Below are 17,437 nucleotides of genomic sequence, written 5' to 3'. Positions count from 1 at the left end.
TCGCACACCCATTCATACACTACGGACACTTTGGACATGCCAGTCAGCCTTCCATACATGTCTTTGGACTGGGGAGGAAACCGGAGTACCTGGAGGAAACCCCCGCAGCACGGGGAGAACATGCAAACTCCACACACACAGGGCCATGGGAATCGAACCCCCGACCCTGGAGGCGTGAGGCGAGCGTGCTAACCACTATATAACATGCTGGGGCTTGAACTCATGACTTTCTAATAAGCAGCCCAGAGCCTTAACCACTGCCCACCACTGCCCAAACAATGGTTTTATTTTTATACTAACTGAGCTGATTAATCTAACTCTGGAAATAAAAACTGGTTATTGACAAGTCAGGTAATATAAAAATACACAAAGAGGTAAATATGTCATTCAGCATAATCAGGGTCATAATAAAAACTTGCAAAATTGGTTTAAAAAGAAATAATTACATATTCATTTATATCATCTATTAAAAGTTTTGCTTAATTTCATGAAAGGTACCAATCATTCTGGGGTTGAATTTATATATACTTTTAATCATATTATTATACTTAGGTTTCACAGAAATCAATTATATATTTAGAAAACACTTTTTACCCAACATCTTATTTCTGTTGAGATAAAAATTTGTGGCTTGTTTTCTCTTTCGAAGTGCATGTAGAAATGTCACAGCCATCATGAATTGCTACCATTCTGTTAATATTTGTTGATTATTTTACAGGACACTTTGATGTACTCTAGTTTTAAGTGCACTTGGGAGCTCAGATCAGCTTTATTGGTTAGAGATGGTGAATAGAAAAAGTGATATTGTGCCAAAACTCCACCATAAATCCGTGTCTCTGTCACAGACATTTATAGTGTCTGAAACGCCAATATTTTTAGACTTCCATTTGTGTATGTGTTTTGCTGCGTTCAGCTCTCGGAATTCTCCTGTGAGCCAACAAACATGTTGATCTGTTCAGGAGATGTACATGGACTGTCTGGGTCTTCAGGGCTTCCCGAGTAATCCCAGCTGTAATCGCGCAAATTAACGGCAGAAAAAGTGGCATGTCTGTTGTGCTGCATGTCAGGTGGCTGCAGGTCCAGTGATGGTGGTCCAGTCACACAGCGCCGCAATGGAAATCCACTAGAAAAGACACAAACACACAACACAAATATATTTAGGAACAAAACAAGATGCAGACACTGGAGTCCAGCATTTGCACCAATGCCTGCACTACTTATACATTGGATTTCTCATTAATATCGTAATTTTTTTTTTAAAACAATATGAAGAACACACGATATACACATGGTCGGGTAACTCAACCTCTCTCTTTTACTGCTTCTCTTATTCAGCACCAAGTGAAAAGGTACTGTAATAAAGGCTTCCTCTTCTAGTTCTTCTTCTACTGGAGCGCCATCTACAGGTAAGAACCACTATACGTCACAAAGATGATGTTCAACATCGCTGCAAAATGCTGAGTGAGCTCTTGCTCTTTTGTTTTTAGGAGCTTACAGCATAACCTGAGCGTTATCACTTATGTTTGAGATTGTTGATATTTTTTCTCTCCTATTAAACATTATTGTAACTGCACTAGCGAGAACAATGTCCCTCTGTGACTCTGGCACATTACTGCTAACTTCTCACAGGAAAATACAGCACCTACGATCACCTACCGATGGCTAGACACCACAAAAATTTCAGTATAAATATATTTAATGTGTTTCATAGTGGCGTTTTCCTTTAAGATCACTGTAAGTAGTGATGAGAGAAAGCTTTTTGAAGCTTTTTAGCTAAATGTCCTGAAAATTGATTATTTCTTGATGCTTCATATGTCCACTAGAGGTCTCCAGTGGGCACAAATATAAACCTGTGAATGGCATGAAACTGATTTCAAAGACAGTACAGCATGTCTAAAATTTAAACCAGTAAAGACCAAAAAGAAATATAACTGATGTAAACCATGGCAAATAAAGTCTATAGCATTCTCCTCGACCTCCCGCCCCTGAGTTTTTATTCTAGCAGTACACTGGCGTACTGGAAATCGACGTATCGGACATTTTCAATCAGTATAAACAAATGAATTATTTTATCGCAGCAAGTCTGTTATAAGATTAGTCAGGACACTGTTTCCATGTGTAGAGTATTGTGACGGTGTTTAGCTGCTAGTGGGTGAGCAGAGCGATGGGAAAGGGGAAGGGTGTGGGCCCTCTTCTGGGTAAACAATTCACACAACTCCATAATAACACTGGTACAGAGATAAAATGGACAACACAACTAAAGTTTTTTTTTTTAATTGTAAAACACATTATACAACTTCCACAATAAAATTATAAAATTTAAACCAAGTAAAAAAATAATAAAAAAATGAAATACTTATGAAAACTTAAATTCTTAAAGCCATGAGTGTCTACTTTCATATGAGCCATTAACCACTACTGTGGAGTGTAACATCGCAAGTAAATTCAACGCTGAACATTTTTCATTATTTGGGCACGCCCAAAACATTTTTTGGCCAGTGGTGAAAAGAGTTAAAAGTTAAAGTTAAGTTTCCTTACGTCGATAAACTGGACCCATTCTTAAAACAATCCCTAAACAAGGCTTCTTGATGACATCACTACAGGAAAACAACACAACACAAGCTTCACCTACGTTCCCGAAGCTCTGGTTCCCAGTACAACATCACTAACTATTAAAGTGAGTGTGAAAAATGATACTGATATGATAATGAGTTCTCTCTTTTACCTACCCTTTTGAGGATTCTCCTTTCCAGGCCTGTCTATAGACGCTTCCTGCCATCTCAAAAAGCCAGCGTGTGTCAGCAGGCACCTCTGGAATCCATTCCACAAACCTTTAGAAAAGCATAAAACATAAAGTAATGATCATGATAATGAGTCTTTATTGGTCACATATACATATGCACAGTGAAACTCTTTTCTTCGCATAACCCAGCATGCCAGGAAGCTGGGGTCAGAGTGCAGGGTCAGCTATGATACAGCGCCCCTGGAGCAGAGAGGGCAGTTAAGGGCCTTGCTCAAAGGCCCAACCGTGGCAGCTTGGCAGCACTGGGGCTTGAACCCCCAACCTTCTGATCAGTAACCCAGGACCCAAAATTCTAACAGTGCAGGACTAATGCAGACTGAAGAGACATGAGGTAGACATGGGTGGACAAACCATAAAATGCACTAGCTAGCCAACTAGGCAAGTAAAAGCTCTGCCCAGTCGGGTAAGAGCATGTACAGGTGTCCAAATACTGTATTTTTGATCAGTGTTGAGATGACACTATTAACACATTGTTATTTCTCTCCCAAGGAAAGCTTCTACACTTGTAAATTCCATATACTGTAGTGAGCATGTGTATGATGTGTATGATGTTGGTGTTTAAGGGTGTATTAGTCATTATTTGATACCCTAGGCCAGTGGTTTTCAAAGTGGGGGCCGCGGCCTCCTTGCTGACCGCCAGGGGGTGCCCGAGGGGCCTCAAGAATTTGGTGTGAAAAATAAATAAATACATGATTCTCACTCTCAGACAACCACACACACACACACACAATCAATTCCTAATGTAATGTAATATAAAGATGAAAGAGGTAATTAGTAATAAAAAAGGGGGGATATATTCAGAAGTCTGTATTTTTAAAGTGTTTTAAAGACATCTTGCAAAAGGGGGGCCTCGGTCAAATGTTAATGCTATTTGGGGGGCCTTGCCCTGGAAAAGTTTGAGAACCCCTGCCCTAGGAAGCACCTAGAAGTACTAGGATAGGAAGAACCTAGCTATCTGCAGATTAATTAATATTAAAATCTTAATATAGTTAAATATAAATATATAATATAGTTACACTAAAATGCTACCACTATGGGTTTGTGCAAACACATACATTGTATAACCACACTTGACTTATATAATATAGTATAGTTCCAGGTTCCAGGTAAGCTTATGAACCATGTCTTATCCAGAATTTACAGTTGATTTTATTAGGATTAACCTGCTTGTTATATATTGTTCTATATTATGTTATCCTGAGTACACTGTAGAAGAATCATAGCAACCACTGTTCCGAGCAATAGGTTACAACTATAATTGTTTGTACATTTACAGTTACAGTGTAAATGTATGTGTTAAGTGCTATGCGTTATCGCCCGATGAGACCAATTCCAAAAGATATAATCATTCCATAATACCAAAAGGTTTGTTGGGTGCAAAAAAAAAAAACAAAAACACAAAAACAACACCATACCCATGATGAAGCATGGTGATGGCAGCATCATGCTTTAGGGCTGCTTTTCTTCAGCCGATTTTAGTACAAAACCTTCAGGTGTCTGCTAGTAAGCTGACGATGAAAAGGAATATCACTTTTCAGCATGACAGAGATGCAAAGCAACAAAGGAAAGGCTTAACCAAAAAATAGATCAATGATTTTGAATGGCCTAGAGTCCAGACCTGAATCCAACTAAAATTCTGTGGGGTGACCTGAAGCGGACTGTGCACAGGAGATGGCCTTAAAGTCTGATTGATCTAGAATAGTTTTGCAAGAAAGAGTGGGAAAATATTGCCAAGTCAAGATGCGCTACGCTGATAGACTCTTACCAAAAAGACTAAGTGGAGTAATAAACTCAAAATGTGCTTCAACAAAGCATGAGTTTAGGGTTCCAGTGTTCCACTGAATGTGCACACTTATTCAACAAGGCTATTGTAACTTGTTTATTTTTCATATTTTTCCCTAAAATGCTTCTGATTGTTTTTCACTTTTTTATATATGTTGTGATTTCACATTGAGGGTGGAAAAAAAAATATCTGATATGATTTATCTTGGTTTAATTTATTTATTTAATTATAATCACAAAACCCTGCCATTTTAACAGGGGTGGGTAGACTCTTTATATCCATGGCACTTATAACTTATAACTTATGAGGCAGGATACTGAGCAGTTGAGGGATAAGGGTTCTTGCTCAAGGACCCAACACGGGTGATGATGGGATTTAAACTAACAACCGTACGATCAGTAGCATGATGTTTTCAGACAGAGAATGAATATAGTTACATGGGTGGGGTGTTTTATGTGGTATACTGAAACAGATGCTCAAATGAATAACCTACTTATTATTCATCAATCAGGGGCATCATGGATCCCTTTATTTAACTCTGCTTAAGGTGGTTGTTGCCGTGTTCTGCTAGCAACGTATATCAGTAACAGCGGCGTGGCCATGAAAAACGACTGCTGTGAATTGTGAGCAAAGTGTAGACCCTGGTGAGCAAGTAGAAAGGAAGCACAGAACAGTCCAGTACTACATTACATTTCGGTGTTAAGTTTGCCTGAGTTTACCAGTAGTAGTACAGACCTCTGGACCGCCGAGTAAGCCGACTCTACTGGCAGAGTGTAGGGCATCAGCATGTAGGAAGCCACACGTACCGGCAACAGACCAGTGATCAGAGCCATTAAGCCATGCTTCTCTTTACACGCCTCACAGAACACTGCAACAGACATTTAGCCACGTTCATTCTCACACCTAGTAACTAACTCAAACAACAATAGTCCTGAGTACTTATTTCATTAGAAGAGACTTTCATTTAACATGAAGGCTTATGCATGAACGTGATACGTACAGTATATCGTAATATAATACAACAAAATCTTTAACATGTACAAATAAAAATAGAGTTATAAAGCTAGTTGTAGCACTTATCACCTTTCTTAATGGGTGCGGGAAGGTAATTGACAAGCTGTTCATCCAACCACCAGTGGTGCTCCCCCAGGAGGCGGAGTCTTCGCAGCATCCAATCCTGCGTCGACTCAGTGACACAGCAGCAGGTGGGCATGTCCTGCGTCAGGGCCAGATCTACTTTTGGACATTCAGCTTGCAGCAGATCTGAGGTTGACATCATATCATCGGTGTTAATGCAATAGTTTCAATCTTTCCTAACATACTCTCTTAGTCTACTGCCTTTCATTCATTGCTATACCACAGAACTGTTGAATGTGACCAGTGTTCGAATTGGGGGGGGGGGGGCTCATTAACCAATAAGGACCCTCAATAACAACCAAAACAATTAACTCGGTGGGTCCCCTGATGTTTCATAGAAACTAGAATACTAGGAACATAAACCCAGATTTTTTTGGTCAAATTATTGCGCTGACACGATGTGACATTGGCTGTTATTTGTCCCAGTTTCATAAGTAATCCAAATGAGCCTTTTTTTTATTTCGCCTGAAAACTCTAAACACGCTCATGTTTTCTGAAGGAATTTACAGACAGCGACTGAGTGACACTGGCAGAGTGGGTCCTCATTTTCACCTCACGATGCCGGTAAGATATAATTCTACTTTGTTTTATGATTGCTTGTTACCTAATTTATTGACAATGACTAAGAATTTATCTCAGAACTGAACAGCTGTTAGGCTACAATTTTAACGTGTGTCAGATATGGCGCGTAAAGACGGATGCGGGTGCAGATAAAGATAAAGGTTTAATCACAAACGCAATAAAACACAAAACATGAACTCTGAAAACGTGATGCACTGTAAAACACTAACGCATGAATCAAAACATAAACATGGAAACAAGGCACGCACATAAAGACAAAGAACGCAAGACAACCAATGTGACTTAAATTGTGTGACTTAAATAGTCACGCTGATTAACCAAAAACGTGAATCAGGTGAAACCAGTCATATGACATAGCAGTGGCTGCTGGGAGTCATAGTCCTGGGCTAGTTCTTGCATATCCATGACAATGTGCAAGTAGTCTTTCTTTATCTAATGCTATGTTAGCTCACTATCACACAAAAAAATAAATAAAATCTCCCATTCTGAATTAAACAACTATGTACTTTTGTATCTAGTAACACCTTCAAGGTACTAGGTTCAAAATGACCTAGTTGTTTAATTCAGAATGGGTTGCCTGAGATTTTATTTTGAAATGTTCAACAATTACTTCAACTGCTTTCGGAGAACATGTCACAGTGAACTTCAGGATTTTGAAAAACAGAAATGTTTATTTAGTACATTAACTTAGTTTATCTAGTACAGGTCAGACACATTTTTTGGGGTTGTGGTATGTGGGAGGGTGGGGAGGGGTTTTGGTGGTGGTGTGACAAGAATTTTGACACAGTTCGAACACCGAATGTGACATTCACGATTGTGATTGGTCAGAAGGTGTTTTTTAATTTTCTCTAACCACAGCTCTGACAGTAGCTGTACAGTACATCATCTAAATGAACAGATTTTAAAAAATGTGCTATTAACATGGGAAAGCATATAATCGTTAATAAGCCAGCGGTAACGTTTATTTTTAGGAATAAGGAGTAGTGTATTTAACATTTATGGAAAGAGTCTCCAGTGTTAGCATTTTATAATAGTCTTATTTACAGACTTCATATAAATCCATAATGAACTTTTTCACACTATCCGTTGTTACCCAGGTAAGGACGGGTTCCCTTCTGAGTCTGGTTCCTCTCAAGGTTTCTTCCTTTTAACATCTTACGGAGTTTTTCCTCACCACCGTCACCACCGGCTCGCTCATTTGGGATAAAGTCGCACTTTTAATATCTGTATACCGTGTTTATATATTTCTGTAAAGCTGCTTTGAGACAATGTCTTGTAAAAAGCGCTATACAAATAAAATTGAATTGAATTGAATAGTCAGAGGTTCTGTTACAAGTTTTCCTCCATGGGAAACTCTTCAAGACGGAGGAGTTTGCACTTTCCGGTGTTCTCTGTAATGTGACAAGCTGCCATTTATTTTGTCTTACTAACTTCATGAGAGAGAAAACCAGAGAGGCTGGTGACTGATAGCTGCTATAAAACAGCTAAGAAGCATGACGTGTCATTCTTTAAAAAAAAAAATTCAAAACTGTATTTGTTGTTAAATTGTGATGTGCTGCTGGAGCTCGTACTCCAGTCCATGTTGGATGTGTTGGATCTCCATCACACCACACCATCGCTCATTATTTTCCTATAACTTCATGCCTCCAGGTGATTTATTCCTTACTTCGCAACTAGGAAATAATTCATGATTAGTCTCTAATGGACAGCTTTTTAACACTCTATCGCCCTGTCCTGTTGGTGTGTAAGTTACTTCAAGTTTTTAACTAATACACAGTTAAACAATATACAAAGAAATATTTTCCCACTAAAAATGTATATGGATTTACATGTAAGCAATTTATATGTATTTCCATTTTCAGGAAATGACTCACTGTTGTCCTTGAGGAATCGTAGAGCATCTTTATACCCGTGCTGACACAGCTCCGCCATTACCTGTAATAAGAGACACAACACAGTGCACAGATATTACTATTATCATTGTATGTTTTTTTTTTTCTTTCTGTAGTTTATATCAGATATTCTTTGTGGAATAGAAGATGTTCTTTGTGGAATACCTTATATAGAATAATATATAAAAAAAAAAATCTGAAGATATTTTTGTCGTTTTTAGTGAAAAAAATGTATAAATGTTTTCTGTTATAAACATAAACATGCGCAGTTGCATTACTCATACACCGAGACCATCGTAAGCATGCGGATTTTAACTTCCTCTTGTGTAACTCGGATACTTTGCACATGCTGGCATCTGTACAGTGAAGGGATGAGTGGAGTGGAGGAGGAAGAGGAGGAGGAGGGAGAGGAGGATGGCTCCTGCGGCACTCTTACCGTAGGCTCGGGAGGGAAAAACACTTTGCTGAGCCTGCAGACGTTTCCCCAGTTGACCTGAATGCTAGTGTTGGTGAAACACAGTTCGTGGAAACTACTGGAATTGTCCTTGGGGCAAATGTCGCTTTCTCCAGAGAATGGTGAGATGGAGATGGTGTTCTTCATCTCAGACTGGGGCAGATTATTGCTCATCCCACCATCAACATACCTCTGTGTAGACAGAGAAAAAAAGGAGAGAGTGCTAAACATGAATGCATTTCCCCTAAAACAATGTAGAAAGCTTTGTTTTTAACTGTATAATCCTGCCTTGGCTTTATGGAAAGATCACAACAGGGAGATAAGAAGCCAGTTTTACACACGTGGCTGCAAAAAAGGGCTAATGGAGGCTATAAATACAGACATAGTATTGTAATAATTATTCTGTTGATATTTTTACACTTGAGCTCATAATGTTACATACGACTTACAGAATCTGCAAAATGTTAATGATTAAAAAAAAATATGAGAGATCATAAAAATGGCATTTTTTTAAAAATTTAGTACTGCCCTGAATAAGCTACATAAAATAATTACATGTTTTCCAGAAGACAAAATAATAACAATTTACACAGATTATCTTGTTCGAAAGTTTACACCCCCCTGGCTCTTAATGTATCGTGTTGCCTTCTTGGGCATCAGTGAGTGTTTGCACATTTTGTAATAGTTTAGTTAATAGAGTCCTTCGGTTGACCTCAGTGTGAAAAGATGGATCTCAACATTTATATAAAAAGGGGTCAAATATGCAGAAGATTCTGGAAAAGTAAAGAATGTGCAGGACCTGGAGGATTTTTCTGAAGAACAGTGGGCAGTTTAACTGCTCAGGACAAACAAGGGACTCATGAACAACTCTCACAGAACATAAAAACAGTCGCTGATCATTCAGGTAACGACACACGGGATTAATAATCGAGCGTGTGTAAACTTTTGAACTGGTTCATTTGTGTAAATTCAGTTATTATTAACCATTCTTTGGTAGAACGACTCGTGTGTTTAGGGTTGTTGTCTTGCTGCATGACTCACTTTCTCTTGAGATTCAGTTCACAAACAGATGTTCTGATATTTTCCTTAACAATTTGCTGGTATAATTCAGATTCATTGTTCCATCAATGATGGCGAGTGGTCCTGGCCCAGATGCAGCAAAACAGACGCAAACCAATACACTACCACCACCATGTTTCACAGATGGGATAAGGTTCTTATGCTGGAATGCAGTGTTCTCTCCAAACATAAAGCTTCTCATTTAAACCAAATTTTTATTTTGGTCTCATCTGTCCACAAAACATTTTTTCCAATAGCCTTCTGGCTTGTCCACGTGATCTTTAGCAAACTGCAGAAGAGCAGCAATGTTCTTTTGGAGAGCAGTAGTTTTCTCCTTGCGACCCTGCCATACACACCATTGTTGTTCAGTGTTCTCCTGATGGTGGACCCATGAACATTAACATTAGACAAATTGAGAGAGGACTCTAGTTGCTTAGAAGTTATCCTGGGTTCCTTTGCGGACCATTACATGTCTTGCTCTTGGAGTGATCTTTGTTGGTCGATCACTCCTAGGGAGGATAGCAATGGTCTTGAATTTCCTCCATTTGACCACAATTTAACTGACTGTGAAATGGTGAAGTCTAAACTCTTTAGAGATGGGTTTGTAAACTTTTCCAGCCTGATGAGCATCAGCAACTCTTTTTCTGAGGTCCTCAGAATTCTCCTTTCTTCATGCCATGATACACTTTCACAAACAAGATCAGACTCTGATAGATCCCTGTTCTTTAAATAAATGTTGTTGTTTTTTTATTCTAATTTCACCTTCAAATTAACCCTAATGTTTCACATACTTTTGCCAGTCACAGATATGTAATATTGGATTATTTTCCTCATTAAATAAACAACCAAGAATAATATTTTGTCTCGTTTGTTTAATTGGGATCTCTTTGTCTACTTTTAGGACTTGTGTGACAATCTGATCTGATTTATGCAGATATATAGAACATTCTAAAGGGTTCACAAACATTCAAGCACCGCTGTATGTAAACATATGTGACTAAATAAATAACTAAATACAATTTTATTCCTAAAAAATGGAAATAAACTTAATTATTTTATTTTTTTAAATATTAACATTTTGCAGATTCTGCAAGTCATATAGAAATGTATGATCTCAGCTGTATCATTTGTTTATTACATGATAAAATAATAAATATCAATTAATAGAAGTTGTTTTTAGACAATCATTTTAGGGAATTTCTCCATTTTCGCTTTTAACCAATATAAATTCCCTTGTTATTCAGATAGCTGCAGAAGAAAAACATATTTCAGTCCAGGAAAGTCTTCAAAGTCATTATTAAAACACAGTACATATACAAACTAAACAATACGGCTTCTCTTCCTCCTGAACCCAAAGTGCTACTGTGTGTGTGTGTGTGTGAGAGAGAGAGAGAGAGAGAGAGAGAGAGAGAGAGAGAGAGAGAGAGAGAATGAGAGTGTGTGTGTGTGTGTGAGTTAGAGTGAGAGTGTGTGTGTGTGAGTGAGTGTGAGTGAGAGTATATGTGTGTGTGTGAGTGAGAGTGAGTGAGAGTGTATGTGTGTGTGAGTGAGTGAGAGTGAGAGTATATGTGTGTGTGTGTGAGTGAGAGTGAGTGTGTGTGTGTGTGTGTGTGAGTGAGAGAGAAACAATGACCCTCATTCTATTTCCTTGGTGTAACCGGTCATAATGACATGCTGGCATGGGAGTTGGCACGCAACATGGCACTGATATCAAGCAATGTCTGTCTAAAGTCCAGATATAAAACTGAAACCTGTTCTTCTTCACTGGAGCTACTGTAGCTTCGTACAAACGTTTGCACACCCCTAGGACTAAATGAAGTTTAATTTATGCCAATAAAACTCTGAGTGTTAGGTTTCTTCATTATTAAGGTTAAGGTTAATGTTAAGATGTTAGTAGTGAAAATGCAAACATTGACATTTGCTGTTTTGAATGGGAAATAAATATACCCCTATGATACCACAGCATGGCTGAATTCTGCTTGGCCTTTCTAGGAGGTGTTTATTAATTTTCTATAACAGCAGCTCTTACAGTAGTTCTGGCTGCAAGGTTTATAATAATACGTTAATGTTTCCATAGTAACAACTTACACAGAGTCGTGTATGGTGGATAACAGAATCATTGAATCATAATAATAAAGGAAATAGAAACAGTCGTCTGGAAGGAAACTTTTATTTAGAAATTATGAAAGGAGTCTCCAGTTCTATTGTTATCAGAGGTAACGCTGTAGCTTTAGGTTTTTCACCATGAGAAAGTCTTCAGGATAGAGGACGGTCACATTAGCTGTTATAACGTCAAATAAACGTTAGGACAATTATTTATAGAACACGGTAACAGGAACTTACAAGTTTCCTGGACATTCCACAACACTAAATGCAACCATAAATGGATAAAAATTGGGATGTGTATTTTTTTTTAAGAAATAACCAAATTGTTGTGATACAAGAGGAATAAAACAGTTTTTTCATGTGCTGTAATTAGAAATTAGCTAAGCTCCGCTTCAGTATCGGGACACATCACACCACCCAGTGTTCGATTCTTTTCCTATAACAGCATGCCCCCAAGGGTTTTATTTCTTACATAACTTGTATGCCATTCCATTACCTTTATTAAATACCGCTAATGTCTTTCAAATCTGCTAAACAGATTTGCGTGCCTCTCAGTTGTAATATTCGCTCTCTATTTCCGGTATAACTGTCATACACTGACTTTGTCAAATCATGTGCGGAGATACGGAAGTTTAAAAATAAACTCTTGCTTTTGCTATTTTTTTAAAGGGTTGATGAGCTTCATTTTGAACTTAAAATATTTTTTTCTTTAGAAACTACAGGGTGAGTGCAAACTTTTGCATTCCACTGTAGATATACCAAGGTTTTGTTCAAAACTGTCTAGTTGGATGTTTTGAACCCATGTGACCCCTAGTTAAGGAGGAGTTATTTGTATACATCGATCTGCAACCCGCCCAGAGTCCTGAAAAAGACCTTGGCTGTGTTCCAGCACTTTCTAGTACACAATGTACAGCGAGGACACACACTTGGGGAGGAGGGCAGAGTGCTCTGAGAGACCGGCATGCAACTGACTTGATCATTTTTAAAGAACGTCTTGTGCTCAAAAGCCCATAGATACAAATCCTACTTAGCATAATAAGCTCATCCAAACCTGCCAATGAAACGTAGTAATGTGGCCTGATACATGACCCCTAGTGACTCATTTCTCCAACACAGAAAGCTCTCATATCAAGGACATAAATCCTCAGGCAGTAGCCGAGTGTAATAGCACTGTAAGCAATCATATGCAACATGAAATGCATTATTTTTGGTTTAAAATGAGTTTAGCTACAACTGTTGACACTTACGACTCCACGGAAGGCAGGAGGGAACAGACCACAAAAAACAGGGATGAAACTGCTACAGATGAGTGCCTGGGAATAAGAGAAAAAAAAATTACGATACATTTAAAAAAAAAAAAAAAAAATTCCATGTTACATAAGTTCAACTAATAAATAAATGCTGGCAATAAGGCAAATTATCTGATAAATAAACAAGAGGAAGATTTTCCAGCTTTAACTGAGTAAAAAGTCTAGAAACAGGCCCATTATTCTTGTATGTTTTATTGCAATCGAATAATGAGAAATATTGCATACATTCAAGATACACCTGTATATTCAAGGTAGTTTCACTTGCAGTGAACATACTCAATGTATTGTCACTATAAATTAAACTTCTTTGCCCTGTTCATTTTGTCCTAATGGTAACAAAAAAATTGCACCTGACTGTAAGTTTTATGATCACAGTGAAATCTCTCTGTCTCCACTGACAAGGCTCCCTCACCTGAATGAGCTCATCTTTGGAGCTAAACTCAGAGACCAGCACGTTCTCCCCATCACTGACCCGTGTGAGAGACACACACAGTTTGCCGCTGACGAGTGCATGTGCGTCTTCAGGCAGGTCTCGCTGAAGGCCCAAGCGCATCACTTTGACTAGGTTGAACGTGGGATGCAGAGGGCCAAGGTTGCGCTTCCGGGCCTCCTTAGCAACGTCGATCACATTCCCACAACATTTTTCTGCAACATGAAAACATACAAGTATAAACTACCCACAAGGATAAGCTACTCACAAGAATAAACTACCCAAAGGGATAAGCTACTCACAATAATAAACTACCCACAAGGATAAAGTACCCACAAGGATAAGCTACTCACAAGGATAAGCTACCCACAACAATAAAACTCCCACAAGCATAAACTAACCACAAGGATAAACTACCCACAACAATAAAACTACCCACAAGGATAAGCTACTCACAAGGATAAACTACCCACAAGAATAAAGTACCCACAAGGATAAACTACCCACAAGGATAAGCTACTCACAAGGATAAACTACCCACAAGAATAAACTACCCACAACAATAAAACTACCCACAAGGATAAGCTACTCACAAGGATAAACTACCCACAAGAATAAAGTACCCACAAGGATAAACTACCCACAAGGATAAGCTACTCACAAGGATAAACTACCCACAAGAATAAACTACCCACAACAATAAAACTACCCACAAGGATAAGCTACTCACAAGGATAAACTACCCACAAGAATAAAACTACCCACAAGGATAAACTACCCACAAGGATAAGCTACTCACAAGGATAAACTACCCACAAGAATAAACTACCCACAACAATAAAACTACCCACAAGGATAAGCTACTCACAAGGATAAACTACCCACAAGAATAAAACTACCCACAAGGATAAACTGCTCACAAGAATAAACTACCCACAAGGATAAACTACCCACAACAATAAAACTACCCACAAGGATAAACTACCCACAAGGATAAACTACCTACAATAATAGGAACAAAAAACCCCATAGGCTATATGTAAAAAAAATAAAATAAAATAATGAATGAATTAACATGTGTAAATAAAGGAATCATGTGGGACAAAAAAAACAAAGTGGAAAAATAAAACCACATGCCCTGCATGGAAAACCAAACACGTAAATAATAATAATAATAATAATAATAATAATAATAATAATAATAATTTCATATGATGAACATATACATTCATGGATCATGAGGGGAACATCACGTGCTAAAAGTAAAAACATGCTCTACATGTGAAAAATCATGTGAAAATAAAATCTGGATGAATCTGGAAAACAAAATCACATCCAATAACTCCACATGCACTGTACAGGATGTGAAGAATTCAAATGAAAATACATTTAAAATGAGAATTAAACAAATAAACATTAACATGCGAAAATCACGAAAATTAGTACACATTTACAAAAATATGTATTAAAGCGTGAAAATGTGATTGATCACGTGTGAAGTTTGTGTGATGCTTCTGTAATGGATTTTAAACAAGGACGCAGAAGATCCCTATGTGTTACTCTTTCAAAGTGTGTGTGTGTGTGTGTGTGTGTGTGTGTGTGTACAGTATACCTAAACATACACCGCTGGTGAGCACAGCTGCATTGAGAGCTCCAGCTGAGGCCCCGTAAATCTTATTGGCTCGGTGGACGAGGAAAGGCGCGCGCTCCAGGAGGCAGCTGGACACCCCGAGGTGGTAAATCCCTAAAAACCCGCAACCGGCGAACGACAGGTTCCACCCCGCACTCAGGTCCAACATCCCCGCAGATGAAGATTCCAGCTCGTGCTTCTCAATAACGCGGTGGTTTGCACCTGTTTTGCTTTCCGTCCAAATCGCGTTATGAGCCGCTCAGCTAATAGGAAGCCGCCAATGATCAGCCCCTTTCTCCGCCCACCGTCCTCCCATCACCCCATACAGAGCAGCTTTTACAGGGCAAAAAACCACGTGTAATGTGAACAGCTGAGTGATTCTTTTGATCACAGGCTTTATATTTCTTTTCACGTGTTTCAGATGTACACATTGGATACAAATCAGAATAAAAAAACTCTCATGTTGTCGGGGGCGTTTATTTTTGTTGCCATGGTTTTGTCACCTTAGAGCCCACATATGGTCCTGAAGAACAACTCAGGCCACTCATCAGCTTAATATTATTAGGATCAGTTATGTTAAAGCAATGAAAACACCTAAATGTTCATTGTTTCATGTAAATCTGTATCATGTAATCTTTTTTGTTTTTGCAAAAAAGGGTGGGGGGGGGGGGGTGTAAACTTTTGAACAGGATGATTGGTGTAAATATTTATTATTTTGCTTAAAGATCTTATTTTTGTTCATTTACTTCTGCCCTTCATAAGCTACATAAACTGTAGAAGACAAAATAATAACAATTTAACAAAAGATCATTCTGCTCAAAAGTTTACACCCCCCTGTCTCTTAATGTATCGTGTTGCCCTCTTGAGCATCAGTGAATGTTTGCACCTTTTGTAATAGTCGTGTACGAGTCCCTCAGACGTCCTCAGTGTGAAAAGATGGATCTGAACATCATATAAACACTGCTGGAAAGGGGTCAGATATGCAGAAGATGCTGGAAAAGTAAAGAATGTGCAGGACCTGGAGGATTTTTTCTGAAGAACAGTGGGCAGTTTAACTGCTCGGGACAAACAAGTGACTCATGAACAACTCTCACAAAACATAAAAACATCATGTCGTTGATTATCCAGGTAACGACACACGGTATTAATAACCGAGCGTATGTAAACCTTTGAACTGGTTCATTTGTGTAAATTCAGTTATTATTGTGCCTGTTGGATTATATGTAAACATCTGTTATGTGAAACAGCTTATTCGTAAATTTATGAGCACACCTGTACCTGCGGATGGTGTAGTGGGATCTACCTAAAGAGACCGATGCATCAGCTCAAACAGATCAGCTTCCAAAGCTTCAACTTTCATGCTAATGCCACCATCAACACCATCACACTCATCATCTGAAAGATCACTCTGAGCCAAGCAGAGTCTCTGCTGTAACTCAGCATCGTATAGCTGAATCGCAGCCCAACATTTGCACCAGCGTCTCCACTACTTTCACGCTGGATTCGTCATTAATATGACGTTGAACGTTGCTGGAAAATGATGGGAAAAGAAACTCTTGCGCAATTTGTTTTTAGGAGCAAAACCTGACTGTTATCCCTTATGTTTGAGATTAGTGAAATTTTTCCTCCTATTATCGCTAGCAATGACAATATCAATATCATATTAGTGCACCTAATTCATCACAGGAATAACAAACATACAGCACTAAACACCTATTTAGCACCACAAGCGCTAAACACATCACACGTATTTCAATTTAAACATATTTAAAGTGTTTCAGAGTGGAGCTTTCTTTTCAGCTGTTAAGTCTAGACATTGTTAAGGGATTTATATTTCTATATAGCCTGTGCTTAGAATAAGTGGGTGTGTGTACAGTATAGTCACTATTATGTAAAAAAAAATAATAATAAAAAGAGGGGTTTTTTTAACATTAACATTAACATTAAATCATGGCTTCCAGATTAGATTGTCATCTGCACAAGCTTCATTATACAATGATTATTTTTAGATTGCACATTCTCATGGATGCTGTATAAGCAATATACAGTAGAGGTACTCTTGCTCTTATTTGCCAGTACACATTCGGTTGTCTTCCAATGTTGATAGTTTTAAAACTTCACTGAAAACATAGCGTTCTTTCTCTGGCATTTGGATCAATGTAATCTTATTACTCTGTGTGTTTTTCTTGTCAGTTTATGTATTTTATCGTCTAATTTGGTTAGATTTTGTACAGCACTTTGGTCAGCAGTG

At 38.3% G+C, this 17,437-nt stretch overlaps 1 protein-coding gene across 1 annotated transcript; it reads right to left on the bottom strand.

Annotated features, from left to right (window-relative positions):
- Positions 1–265: 265 nt before the first annotated feature.
- On the bottom strand, positions 266–15,509 carry pnpla3 (patatin-like phospholipase domain containing 3). The gene is made up of 9 exons (XM_053650217.1): positions 15,169–15,509; positions 13,539–13,771; positions 13,064–13,129; positions 8,634–8,843; positions 8,180–8,240; positions 5,670–5,849; positions 5,322–5,454; positions 2,730–2,831; positions 266–1,123 (listed from the first exon to the last, which is right to left on the bottom strand). Exons 1-9 carry the CDS (start codon positions 15,353–15,355, stop codon positions 910–912), a joined length of 1,386 nt encoding a protein of 461 aa, XP_053506192.1. The 5' UTR covers positions 15,356–15,509; the 3' UTR covers positions 266–909.
- Positions 15,510–17,437: the final 1,928 nt, after the last annotated feature.

The sequence above is a fragment of the Ictalurus furcatus genome, chromosome 19, assembly GCF_023375685.1.
Source record: "Ictalurus furcatus strain D&B chromosome 19, Billie_1.0, whole genome shotgun sequence".
Taxonomy (NCBI): Eukaryota; Metazoa; Chordata; class Actinopteri; order Siluriformes; family Ictaluridae; genus Ictalurus; species Ictalurus furcatus.
The sequence above is the reverse complement of the archived record's forward strand: the minus strand, read 5'-3'. Positions and strand labels throughout refer to the sequence as shown.

Excerpts from the sequence above, each read along its gene's own strand:
- pnpla3 (XM_053650217.1), bottom strand. The coding sequence starts at position 15,355 with ATGTTGGACCTGAGTGCGGGGTGGAACCTGTCGTTCGCCGGTTGCGGG. Across the intron at positions 5,850-8,179 it reads ACGATTCCTCAAGGACAACA|ATCTGCTGCAAGCTGAATGT; the intron begins GTGAGTCATTTC and ends TGTCAACCTCAG. Across the intron at positions 2,832-5,321 it reads GCTTACTCGGCGGTCCAGAG|GTTTGTGGAATGGATTCCAG; the intron begins GTCTGTACTACT and ends GCTTTTCTAAAG.